We start from the raw sequence: 13,799 nt of genomic DNA, 5'->3' as shown, positions 1-13,799 counted from the left end.
GAGAGGGAGGGAAAGGGAGGGAGGGAGAGAGATTGATTCATTCTATCAGTTTTGTTTCTCTACAGAACTCTGACTAATACAGAGTTTGGTACCAGGAGTGGTTTTAGAGCAACAGATGTATAAGGATGAATCTTTTATGTATAAGGATGAATCTTTTAAGTATCTGACATAGGCTTTTCAATTTGTCAATATCTACAGTTACCAAAGTCTCTCCAGTTACTGAAGCCTCTCTTGGAATTGCTGGATCTATATATAGAACTTTGAGAGTATTTTTTTTTAAAACATAAGGACAAAAATGATGCTGGTTGGTTGCACCTAGAATCTCTGGATAAGCTGAGAAAGGAAAGGAATGAGCTCATGACAAAAGGAATAACCTTCTAGCATCTCAGAATGCAGTGAAGGACAACAATGAACTTAGTATTAAATTGACAGCTTTTATATGCGGATAAACAGTCTAGAGGTTTCTAAGTGTGCCCTAGAGAGATCTTCTCTCCAGCAGCCACAGAGCTCAAGTTGTGGAAAATAAATCTGAAGCCCTTATTAGAATAGTGACTGAATTACAGTGAAGAGTTCAAGTCCCTTCCTTAGACAGTGTTGACAGATAGAAGTAACAGCATTAATTGGTCAAGAGTGGGATCTATAACTTGGGATGGTAATGTGTGGGAATACGCAGTGGTGGATTGAAAATGCTTGGCCTATATGGCATGGTACTGTTAGGAGCTGTGGCCTTGTTTGGAGGAATTGTGCCACTGTAGGGGTGGGCTTTGACAGTCTTCTCCTGGGGGCCTTTAAATCAAAATGTAGAACTCTCAGCTCCTCCAGAGCCATGCATGCCTGGACACTCTGTGACTTGCACACAGCCTCACTGGTCAAGATTCTCCTTTCACTACCAACTGTTACTCCTCATACAACCTTGGCAAGGTCCAAAGGGATATTGTACATTAAAGAGCTTGCTAAGATTTCTAAGTTTTGTTTACTTCCTGAATCATAACATCACTTACTCTAGGCAGGGATATTTAATTCTGAAAAAAATACACTTGTATATATAAAATTGTCAGTGTCCAATATATTGTATGGTTTCTCCGGAAGCCAGGATCCACAGGTCTAAAAATAAAAGGGTGGAAGGGGAATAGTTCTATTCCCTATTACCCCTAGTAACCTACTAGGATTTTTTTCCTTCCTGTTTCCAGAATTTTACATTCTGCTGGGCTAGAAGCTTTGGTTCCAGACAGGGATGCACTCCTCCCAGGAGCCACAACAAACATTTCATTAAACTGGAAGCTTAGACCTCCCCCTGGACACTTTGAGCTTCTGATGCCCTTAAACCAACAGACTAGAACAACAGTGTAAGGAGTGATGGTTGATACAGAGTATCGTGGTCAAATTGGATTGCTTCCTGGAAATGGAGGTAAGAAAGCTTGTCTGGAGTGCCAAAGATCCTTTAGGGCATCTCTTGGTGCTACCATATCCTGTGATTAATATCTATTGGAAACTACAACTGCCTAATCCAGGCAGACTGACAAAGGGCAGAGACCCTTCAGGAATGAAGATATGGGTCACTCCATGAAATGTGCCAAGACCTGCTGGGGTAGTTGCCAAGGGTGGAGGAAATACAGAATGGGTAGCAGAGAAAGGTAGTAATTAATAAAAGCAGGGACACATGGATTATAATTGACACTAATGCTTGTATTTTGTTAAGAATGTGTTTGTAAAGATATTTATTTTCTTTCTATAATTTCTAAATCACATAATATCAATTAAGAGAATATCAATGGTTATCATATGTAAGTTTGAGATACTAAAAGATGATCCCTCAATTGCCACCTATTTTGTATTTAAAATATGTTTGCAGTTGTATGATCAATAATTATGTTAGACATAATTATGACTTAATTAAATATATAATGAATTTGAGATTGCATATGGGATAGTTATATTGTGATTAGGTACTGTTATGACCTGGTTACTGTTTTTATTTGGAAATTACTTATGACATGAGATGTTTGTGTGCCAAGCTGATAAGGGGTAGACTTGTAATGGCTATTCTTTATTGTCTATTTGCCTACATCTGGAATTACCGAAAAAAAAAAAAAAACAAGTGAATCGCACATTGGTGAGGGATTTTTGATTATTTTGAAATGGGAGGATCTACTTCTAATCTGGATCTTTGAAGTAGAAAGACACATCTTTAATCCAGGTCTAGTCTGGGGCAGCCACACCTTCTGCTGGAATCCTATATAAGCACATGGAAAAAAGAAGCTTTTGCACTTTGTCTGCCTGTTCTCACCTTGCTTTTAAGTCCATTCCTTCACTGGTATGAGAGCCTATTTCTTTGGAATTCCAGTGTATACTGAAGACTAACCAAGACAATGGACTTGTGGCAGAGCAACTACTGGATTCTTAGACTTTGTACTGAAAGCTAGCAATTGTTAGATTAGCTGGACCATAGCCTGTAAGTCATTCTAGTAAAATCTTCCTCCCTCCCTCTCCCTCTCTCTCTCTCTCTATAAGTTAAGTTAATATAGAGAACCCTGACTAATCCACTAGCCAACAAGCTCCATAGGTCTTTTGGTCTTCATCTCTACAGCACTGAGATTACCAGAGCAGATCATGACACTTAGCCTTTTGTTTTAAAATTATAGTATAATTATAACAATCCTCAGCTTTTACAATGTGGATTCTGGGTTCAAACTCAGGTCTACCTACTTTCAAGATAAGGGTTTTATGGACTGAGCTATCTTCTCAGATCTAGCAGATTGCTTAAAAATCAAAGCAGCAATCAAAATGAATATGTAAGGTAAGTGACAGGATAAGAAAACAGACCATTATAAAACTATATATTTTTCGAAGGGTACTATTTGAGGTAGTTCCATTAGTCCCAACCAATGCAAACCCTCAGCTACTTAAACACAAAACCCATTTTCTTTTTCTATTAGCAGAAGATAACTTCTAGACTTTAAAGCTACATGTACACTTTAGTTTGGTAAAAATTAAAATGGGCATACAAGACTTCCCCCACCACCACCCCACCTCTGGCCACTGCTTCCAGGTCTGCAGATCTGTATGGGTCTGTGGTTTTGTATTTCTGTTCCGCAGAATGGGGTTTGTGAAAGTTGCCAAGAATAATGTCTACTTTAAGCAATACCAAGTGAGATTTAGAAGGCTACAAGAAGGTAAAAATAACTACTATGCTCAGAAATGATTGATGATCAATTACAAAAATAAGCACAAGACTCTCAAATATAATATAGTAGTTCATGTAACTACTAGATTGTGTCTATCTGTACAAAGGGGATATGATAGGCTGTACAGTATATGTTTATGAACTGTCAAAATTCAGGTGAAAGTTGGCCTGACAAATTATGCTGTAGCCTACTATACTGGCCTGCTGCTGGCTCACAGAGTTTCCAATAGGTTGGAAATCTATAAGTATCTAAAATGTATAAGCATATATATGTATATGTAAGTTCTCATCACCTCACAAGTGAGGGTACTGACATAGATTCTGATTGCTAATCAATAGGTGAGATCTGATCCCTTGCACCTAAATCTATAAAAACCAGGTGGATGGAGGTGACTAGAGATGAATACAATGTGGAAAGCATTGATAGGACTATCAATGCCTTGAGCCTGTACTTGCTATTTGGATGAAGGTATTGCCCAAACTACAACTTCCAATAAGGGTTTTGGTACTCTGAAAGGACCTGTGAATGGAGGCTTGTCTATCTCTCATGATACCAAGCAATTCCCTGGGTTTGATTTTGAAAGCAAGGAGTTCAACACAAAAGTAGATTAGAAGTACATCATGGGTCAAAATGTTGCAGAAGAAATATTGGGTTGCTCAAAAGAAGGGCAAGCTTCCTCAGAGCTCAGAAATGGGCTGTTGAGATTTAAAGCAATTTTTTTATTAAGACTTGTTAAAAATAAAGACAATAAACTTACTGACCAAGACACAATAAAAATGATGTATTATATTAAGAACTTATGATTGATATTTACTCCCATAAATACAATATTGTACTGGTAGGGGACATATTAAATATTTTATAGTCTGATTCTTAAGATCTAAATAATTTCTTGTGAAAAGGAACCAGATTTCCTCTGAGTGTGCCCCACTTTGTTTTTATTCCTTTTCTTTGTGTCTTCACATATAGCTCTGGTTGTCCTGGAACTCAGTGTAGACCATGCTGGCCTCAAAAATCACTGAGATCAATCTGTCTCTGTCTCTTGAGACCTGAGATGAAAGGGTAGTGCCACTATGCCCAGTTTCTGCTTTACTTCTCATAGTGAAATCAAAGAGAGATTTTTCTTTTTTTTTTTTTTTTTGGTTTTGGTTTTTCGAGACAGAGTTTCTCTGTGTAGCCCTGGCTGTCCTGGAACTCACTCTGTAGACCAGGCTGGCCTCGATCTCAGAAATCCGCCTGCCTCTGCCTCCTAAGTGCTGGGATTAAAGGCGTGCGCCACCACCGCCCGGCGAGAGATTTTTCAAACGCAAAATTAAGTATTCCTTCCACACACTCTTAAGTCTGGGGGTTTCTGTTCATATAACAAGGTTCCTAACAAACCTCTAAGGTTCACAAGGCCTGTCTCTAGTCACTCAATATTTTGCTAATTTTTCTTCCCATCCAATGCTTCCTCAAAGCAGAACTTTGATGTATTGTGTACTAACTAGCTCATATCCATCAAGCAAATTAGGAGAGAAGTAAAAGACACCGTAGTTCTACGGATTGCGCATACACATTTTGATTAATCTGTAAGGGATATTATTTCGGACTACCATGTCCTAATAATCTAGATCACAAGAGTGTAGACCCCAATTTAGGTACAAGGGATCAGATCTCACCTACTGATGATCAGTGAGACTTAATCTACGTTAGTCAGTACCCTCACTTGTGAGGTGTTGAGAACTTACATACACGTATATGTATGCTTATACATTTTAGGTACTTATTCATGGAAGTAGCCAATTTTAATAAATAAATCGTGGCAAGAACCTTCAGCCTGTAGATGTCGACTGTATATGGCGTGTTCTCTTGCCTACACTGTTTAATCTTAGGCTAGATACCTCTGTGTTTCACCATTCCTAAAAACAAGGAACTCACTTTACAAATCCAGAGAGTTCTCCATTCACCAACCAAATTCACTTCCGAAAATCTGAATTAAGATCTCAGGGAGAACAGCCCTTAAAATGTTCCTTCGGTACTTGGTCCCAGGGGCTACAGCCTCTTTACTTCACATCACTGACGTTCCTCGATTAGATTTCTGGCCTTCTAACATTGGCGTCTCTTTCAGCCTTTTTTTATTACAACACCTCATTAGATTTAAAGTACTGCGCCTGGACGCTCTGCCCTGCAACCGTTCGCCAACAGAAGCGCTGCTGTCCCGGAGACCAGTCTCACGAGATCAACTCTCGCGGGATTTGCCTGCGACCAGAATCCTTAGCGCGAAGCGGAAACTAACTTCAGCTCAGCCGCGGTGACTGCGGGAGTTTGGCCGGCAGGGTCCGCGCAGAGTCTGTGTGAGGCTGGTTCGGCGTGGAAGATGGCGGTGCCCGAGCCGTCGATGCAGTTGTCTCGAGGAGGCCCAGGCTCCGCTTCCCTCTCTCCGACCCGGGGCGACCGCACCCTCCTCGTCAGGCACCTGCCGGCCGAGCTGACGGCTGAAGAGAAGGAGGACTTACTGAAGTACTTCGGGGCGCAGTCAGTGCGTGTCCTGTCAGATAAAGGGCGCCTGGTAAGCGTGTGCAGCCAGCAGGGTGCGGGGCGGGCCTCCGGGACCCTGAGAGCGGGGAGGAAGCCGGCCATGTGCGCATGCGCAGTTTGCCTACCAGCCGAGGTGCACCTTGAGTTGCGCCCAGAGCTGATTTGAGACTGAGCCGCTTGAGGGATCCTTTGCGCACTCACCCCGGCGAATTCAAAACTAGTCTAGACTTGGAGATGTTATTTCCTTTAGATTCTTAGGGACGTATGCAAGTTTTTTGGCTTTGTGTGTGTTTTTTTAATTCTTTCTTTATTTGAAAACCTTGGGTTGTAGAGCAGGATATACAATGATACCAGAACTTAGATTGTTGTAGACTTAATAGATTTTTGACAAGTCATAAACATTTTCGGAAGTAATCTTTCAACGAACGGTATTTTTAGAGTTGAAAGTCCTTGTGGAATGCTCAGGTTTTTGTTTTTTTGTTTGTTTGTTTTGTTTTTCTTTTTGAGAATGTTTGCTTTTTACGGTCACAAAGATAACTGTTATTAATAAGTTTATACAAAATGGTGTTCTGTGGTGGAGTCAGACACCATTTAGAGTGGGTTTAGAGTTTCAAGGAACTCTTAATTGTATAGTCAAAGTTAAGCTTTACTGAATAAGAAGAAAGACCAATTTGGAGCTTACAGTGTTCTGTATTCCAACAAATGCAAATAAAAATATTCTTTGACTCAATCTAAATATACTCAGGTCACCTTGGATCAGATTGAACAAATTTAGACTTCTAGTAAACAACTCAAACTTACTTGTAATATAATACATGCATCTACCTATTCATGATGGTTTTGAAAATAGAATGTAAATAAGAAATTAGACTTATTACTGAAACAAATTATAAAAATAAAGCAAAAAGATACTGCAACTTGAGGGATGATTTCACTGTTAGTAAATGCTTTTAAATTTTCTCTTGTACTGTATAGAATGCAAATTTAAGATTTTTGAGTGATGAAAAATGGTATTTCATATGTACAAATGTTTTAAGATTGATCTTTCTTGGGAAGAGGAGATGTTTAAGCTTTGTTTTCCTTTTAATTATGTACATTTGTGTATGTTTATTTTGGGGAGTGCAGGATTGTAGGTGTCCTTGGAAGCTGGAAGGATCTTCTAGAGCTGGAGTTTCTAGGTGGTTATGCAGTTGCTGGGCATGGTTATTGGGATTCCAAAGAGGTCCCTGGGAAGAGCCCTGCTGACTTTTACCACTGACCCATCTCTCTAGCTCCCAGAAATAGAGATTTTTAAAGTTGTGATCTGTTGAAATCTTTGCAATTATAAAATATATTGTGTTTGTCCTTGTTCATTTATGTTCAGAGGCAAAGCTGAAGAGTTTTCAAGTCCAAGAAGTCTGACCCTAGAAGATTCAGAGCCACTAGACTAAAACTAGTAATCAGTTAAATAGTCTAAATTTTCATCCTTTCCTATACTTTTATTAATATATTACATATTTTAAAAATGCTATGTTTTATTAGACATCTGAATCATCTTGGAAATAATATGTGTCTTGATTTTATTTCAGAAACATACAGCATTTGCTACTTTCCCTAATGAAAAAGCAGCAGTAAAGGTATGTCTTTTTCTTTATTATTAAAGCTTTCAGAGATTTCTTATCCAATCTTAGGACAAAAGTGGGAAGTAATAATAAACTGTCATTTTTAAAAGCAAAATCATTTGTGTTCCAAGTGTTTTCCCAAAAGATCTTAATTGGCTTGTCCAGTGCTTAGATACTGAGACTTGAGAACCATAGATTATTAAGTAAGACAAGGATTATTTCAAGTATAATTTTAAAAGAAATTCTAAAGAATATTAGATAAACATGTCTAGTGCTTATAGTTCAGAACTTTATAAGTATTAAAAGGGAGACACCCAAGGAATCATTTGTAAAAGCTTCCCTTTTGAACTAGGCCTCAAATGATTCTTTGAATTTTGAGAAGAAAACAGGAAGGAATTGTTCATTCAGGTTTAAGGAACAATAGAATTGGCCATGAAATGTGATAAGTCAGGCAGGAGCTAAAGGCAGTGGTAGAAATAGAAAAAAAAGGAAAACTATATTTACGTGTAAGAGAGGTATTGAATTTGGTTTAGTAGGTGTCCTAAAAGGGCTTGATCCTATTGAGAAGGTTAAGAATAGGCTTAGACTGATTAAAAATGTCTGATAGGATTTATATTTATATATCGAATTTGATGTAGAGAAAAATTACAGATAGACTACATGGGAAGCTGTTTTAGAGGCAGAGATACTATGAATCTGAAAAGGACGCTAAGGAAACAAAAGGAGAAAAGTACATGTATGATTTGGAAAGAAAATGTTTGAGTCTTGTTTTACAGAAATAATCTAGTAGAATATTGCATAGAGTGCAGAAGGTGCTACGTCCAATTCCAGTACTACAGGAGTAAAATTTGTAGGTCTTAGTAATACAAAATTTGAGAACAAAAAGTACTTCAGGATCTTAAGTATTTTTTTTTCAAAAATTTCTTTTTTGCTACTTGCACACATGTGGAGGTCAGAGGACAAGAGTTGGTTTCTCCTTCCACAATATAGTCTCAGTCTTGGGAGCAGGCAGTTTTACCAGCTGAGCTGTCTTTCCATTCCTGGTTCAAATCTTTGGGCTGATTAGCTTACGTGACAAAAGAATATGAGGGTCTTTCACAGGCATGTAATGAGTTTCTGTGTTATCTGTTAACATTGAGGCATCCTTGGAGTGCTTCTATGGAAACAGTAAACATTTTAAGATATTTTCTAGAACTGAGAAAAGTTAACAATGTTGCTCCTAATATGTAAATGGCTAGGATGGGCCAAAGGAAGATTAGCTAAGAGAAAATTTGGCTTGTTTTTAAAAAGAAAAAGGAATTGAAAAATGAAAAACATGTTATCTTCATGCAAAAAATAAGTTGGAGATTTTGTGATGAGACATACTGAGAAGTGAGCAGTCTTACTGATCAGAGTTTTTGAAATAAGAGTCTCACAATGTTGTCCTGACTGGCCTGGAGCATACTACATAGACCAGGCTTTTCATTGAACTCACAGAGATGTACATTGCCGCAGCCTCTAACTCTGCCTTCCTGAGTTTTGAGACTAAATGTGCCACCATACTCTGCTCAGAGGCTTTTCTTAAAACAGGGGGAAAAAAGTAGGAATAACACAAATCTTACTGAGAGAGGAATGCCATAACTCTAAAAATAATACCTTATCTCAGTTAACAGGTCACAGTCAAATTGCAAACATTAAACATATATAAATGATCTTCGGTCTGAGTGTGTCAAGTATGACACAGGTGAATGCTGTGTTTAGTCTTAGATATTAGCTCCATGGTACTTGATTATGATTGCAAATATATAAAACATGAAAAGACCTAAAAATCTGAATTCAGATCCCAGCCATTTCAGATAAGACATATTAAACTTGTTCGCATTCATATTTGGGGTCATTATGTCATAAGGAACTGTATTAAAGGGTTTCGACATTAGGAAGGTTGAGGTAAATAAGTATAAACTTATGGGTTTAGATAAATATACAGACTGATAATTTGTGATAACATGCAAAGTAGAATATATAGATACAAATGCTAGTGGTTGGGAGTTCAGAGTTCACATTTAGTCTCCTCACGTAGAAACCAAATATTATTCTAAGAGAATGGGAGAAGAAACTGCGTGAAGCTACATATTAAGGAAAACATACAATTTTCTCTTAAAGATTAATGCAATTTAGGCCAAGATTGTGATACATAATTTTCTGATGTCAGGGTCATCTTGAGATTTTTGTGGTTGAAATTTATTGGTAACCAGAAGACTTAATATTTTTGTTTTGTCAAGTACAAGCACAGTTAACGAGAATTGGAGTTAGATTTCATTTGACTAGAGTACTTTGATTAGTAATAATGGTAAAATAGCCTAAGATAAGACATAACTAAGGAAATTTAGTAAAAAAGAATAAATTATCATCTTTTAAGCTGAGTAACAATTTTTTTAATATATTTTATATTGTTGTACTTAAAGGCATTGACAAGACTCCATCAGCTGAAACTTCTAGGTCATACTTTAGTTGTTGAATTTGCAAAAGAGCAAGATCGAGTTCATTCCCCATGTCCCACCTCCAATACAGAGAAAAAGAAAAGGTATGTAGATATTCAGGTTTTCCTACCATTTTGAAGTATTTTTGTGTGTGTTTCAATGATTTTTATAGGTATTGCGATATTGATAAAGAAAATATGTTGAAAACATAATAAAATGTTTTTCTAGTAAATTTAAAAAGTAAAGCAGTATTTTTACTTATAGTTATGCAGAGAGCTGAGGCTTGAAAGCTTAACAAATTAAGTGAAAAAGAAGTGGGGTGGATAGCACTCTACATGTAGTGGAAGAAGGGCAACTGAAGGTTAATTATCCCCCGTCCAGCAATGCATGGGATAAACAGAACTTCATTTGCAATATTCACCAATACATGATTCATTGTCTTTGAAGTATTATTCTAAGCCTGAACATGACATTTATTTGTTTTATATCTGCCTTGTACAACTTTCCTGAAGGTAATTTATATAATATTTTCAGTGTGTGCATTACAGTGTTACCAAAATAATTTTATTAGTACTATCATGTAGCCTCAGTTTCAGATTTCATAGCATTTCAGATTTCATAGCATTTCAGATTTCAACCTATAGTAATAACACTCTAGTAGAGATAATGACAAGTAGAAAATTATAGCTTCTCTGTTGGTGTCTTCACATTTAGACTCGGTAATGTTTGGCTGTGGGTCTATGTACCTGTTCGCAGCTGTTGCAGGAGGAAGCTTTCTGATGACTATGTTGTGTGAGAATAGCAGAATATCATTAGGAGTCATTTTATTGATACTTTTTTTTAGATCAGTAATATTTGGTTTTTTCCTAGGTCTCTGGGCTATCCAGTCTTTGGTTCATGGTTAACCAAGCATTGTCAGTCATGGTTTCCCTCTCATGGAGTGGGCCTTAAGTCAAATCAGTCATTAATTAGCTACTCTCACAGGTTCTATGCCACTATTGCTGTAGCATATTTTGCAGGCAGGACAGATTGTAGGTCAAAGGTTTTGTGACTAGGTCGGTCTCCCCATTTCTCTTTCTGTATCCTGCTAAAGAGACTAGAATGTAGGGATAAAGTCTCCATGTAGGCATCAGCTTGACTTTTCCCTCCTTGTTCAGTGAGTTTTATGGGTGTTGTCCTTGGCAATGAGACCCCATTGTCAGTTTGTGAAGAGTAATCCTTTGTCTTAGCAACAGGCTGGGATGTTTGGGAATTGCCATGAGATTCCCATGGCCAACAACTCAATTGAATGTTATCTAGTCCTGCCACTGGAAGCCTTGACTGGTGATAAGAGATGGCAATGTCACTCCTTACTAGGTACTTCATTAGGATCACCTTCATACATTCCAGAAAGTTGCCATTTTACTAGATTTTCATCCCACCTCTCAAGTGCCTCCCATCTCCCCCAACTCTCTCCCTCCATTCCATCTCCCCCACAGCCTGATTCCCCTACTCTAGTTCCCTCCTGTCCCTTGTTCCCTCCCCTCAGAGCTCAGGAAATCTCAAGGAAGAGGAGGGAGAAAGAATTTTTAAGAGCTAAGGGGAAGAGAGATGATACCAGAACAAGCCTTCTGTAAAAGCTTACAGAAACTGAAGTAGTAGACACAGGTCTACATGGGTCTGCACCAGGTCCTCTGTGTATATATTGTAGCTATTAGCTTGGTATTTTTATGAGACTCCTGACTGAGAAGAAGTGGGTCTCTGTCTCTTCTTGTGACTCTCTTGCTTCTCTTGGGTTAATGTGTCCAACTTAAATATAAAAGTTTCTGCTTCATCGTGTTACATTTTATTTTGTCATGTTTGGTTTTTCTTTCTTAGAAGCCTGTTCTTTAAGTGTGAGAGACAGAAGGATCCAGAGGGGAGGGGAGGAAGGGGGAGATTGGAAGTAGAGGGAGGAGAAACTATAATGAGGATATATTGTAAAGAAACAAAATGATTTTCAATAAAAGAAAAAATTGAAGATCAGTACTTTAGTTCCAAGATGAACATTTGTATTCTTTAGCCTTTGCAGAGTTTTTTTACACTAGCTGCAAGCTACATTCATCATCCAGGAACCTGGCTGAATTATAGCGTGTTAGCTCTTTTAATGTAAGATCCAATCTTACTAGGATCGGAAATTTAATAGATGAGGGTAAAAGAGGTAAGGCCCTGCAAGTCTGGAGTTTTGTGAGGAGATGCACAGAAAAAGTTAAGTACCCTAAAACCCTATAATGGAACGTATATTTAGTTTCTCATGATCATTTGGAATTACCGTACCATGTTTGTAAGTGTAAGGACTAAGTCATTTAAGTGTACTCCTCCTCAGCAGTGCTTGTGTGAGAAGTCACACTGATTTTCTAATAGTTTTCATAATGTCATGTTTGAAATGATTTTTATTTTCTATATACAGTTTGTCACTTTTTTGATTAGTGATTTTGAATGTTCTAGGTTGGATGACACTGTGGAAAATGAAAAAGAGAAGAAAGAGCCTGACGTTTTAACAGTAGAAAATGGAATTGCACCAAATCATGGGTTTGCATTTTTGTTATTTTTTTATTCTGCCTTTTGTTGCTGTCTGTGTGTCTGTGTGTGTGTGTGTGTGTGTGTGTGTGTCTGTCTGTCTGTCTGTCTCTCTCTCTCTATCTCTGTATATTGTATATACATAATATAAATTAGGTAGTATTGAAAGTCAGCACTTTTAATATGTCATGTGTAATGTGTTGAATAAATGTTTCGAGTTATGAGGGTTTTTTTCACTGAATTTAATAAAGCTGTGCCTGTTAGAGTGTTCAGGGATATAAGTGAACTTTGTTAAGAAACACTTTTGTATTCCTTAAGGTAATAGGAATATTTAATAAGATAAATATATGACTATTATGTTATATTGTCAATTTTCTATAATAGATTATCTAAAATGAGTTATGGATATGAAACTACTAAAATGTAATAAGCATGTACCTTAATTCATTTTGTTTTTGTAGGCTGACTTTTCCTCTAAATTCATGTCTCAAGTATATGTATCCACCACCTTCAAGCACAATCCTTGCAAATATAGTAAATGCTCTGGCAAGTGTCCCTAAATTCTATGTACAGGTATGCAGAATCAACTTTCACTTTTAGTATGAAGCTTATAATTTGGTTCCTTAGATACTGTGCTGGTATTCGAATATATTTATAACATTCTGAACAACTAGTTCCAGACAGGCAATGTTCTATGTAATGTTTTAAATAAAATGAACTGTTACATGCTACTGTCAATTAAAGGCTTCATAAATGCAATGTAAGTGGATACTAATAGGGATCTACACTGGGAAATGTAATTTAATATAACTGTTACTTGAGTGTAGCATTGAGTTTCAGAAATTCTTAAAGAAAAGATAGGGATAGATCCTTTAGCAAATGTTTGAAAAACTGAACAGAATGTTACTTCTCTGAAGTATAAAAGTATGTGGTATGTATTTTCTTTATTCTTTGTTTCATAGACTCACAGTAAAGAGGGACAATTAATTATATGAGAACATTTTCGTAGGTTTACATTGCAAAGACATTACGCTATAGTAATATGAATTAAAATCAGTATTTGTAGAAATTACAGAAAAAATGTAGGATTAAGGCTAGTTCATAAGGCCAGAGAGGGACTTTGGTTTTTGATCAGTAAATCGCTGATGTTAATCATAACACTAATTTCATGTGACTTTTAAATATTTTACACTTTAAGGTGCTTCATCTTATGAATAAAATGAATTTACCCACACCATTTGGACCGGTTACTGCACGACCTCCTATGGTAAGATGTTCTTAAAATTTTAGGAGCCATAGTTTTGTTTCCTGAGAACTAGCTATGGGTTTTTGTTTGTTTTTTTTTTTTTTTTTTTCCTGTAAAACCGTTTTAAAATTTTTTGTAACAAGTTTGTATTTACTAGTAGTAAAGCTGAGAAGTAAAAATGGAAGAGAATGAGATATGAAGGAAATGCTTTCTTAGTAAAGCCAAAATGTCTTCCAGTTTTATGTTCTTGGTT

At 37.0% G+C, this 13,799-nt stretch overlaps 1 protein-coding gene across 4 annotated transcripts in view; it reads left to right on the top strand.

Annotated features, from left to right (window-relative positions):
• Nucleotides 1–5,455: 5,455 nt before the first annotated feature.
• Nucleotides 5,456–13,799, top strand: part of Rnpc3 (RNA binding region (RNP1, RRM) containing 3) — a 34,525-nt gene continuing 26,181 nt past the window's right edge. For 2 of the 4 annotated variants that reach the window (XM_028757328.1, XM_028757327.1), the window contains exons 1-6: nucleotides 5,456–5,733; nucleotides 7,271–7,318; nucleotides 9,748–9,866; nucleotides 12,229–12,312; nucleotides 12,762–12,873; nucleotides 13,499–13,567. In XM_028757328.1, coding sequence (XP_028613161.1) covers nucleotides 5,542–5,733; nucleotides 7,271–7,318; nucleotides 9,748–9,866; nucleotides 12,229–12,312; nucleotides 12,762–12,873; nucleotides 13,499–13,567 — 624 coding nt within the window. In that variant the 5' untranslated portion in view covers nucleotides 5,456–5,541. The remainder of the gene's footprint in view (nucleotides 5,734–7,270; nucleotides 7,319–9,747; nucleotides 9,867–12,228; nucleotides 12,313–12,761; nucleotides 12,874–13,498; nucleotides 13,568–13,799) is intronic. The other 2 variants (XR_003709995.1, XR_003709994.1) reach the window with 1 other exon arrangement.

This window comes from Grammomys surdaster, unplaced genomic scaffold, assembly GCF_004785775.1.
Source record: "Grammomys surdaster isolate TR1022 unplaced genomic scaffold, NIH_TR_1.0 126158, whole genome shotgun sequence".
Lineage (NCBI taxonomy): Eukaryota > Metazoa > Chordata > Mammalia > Rodentia > Muridae > Grammomys > Grammomys surdaster.
This window is presented reverse-complemented; position numbering and strand designations above follow the sequence as displayed.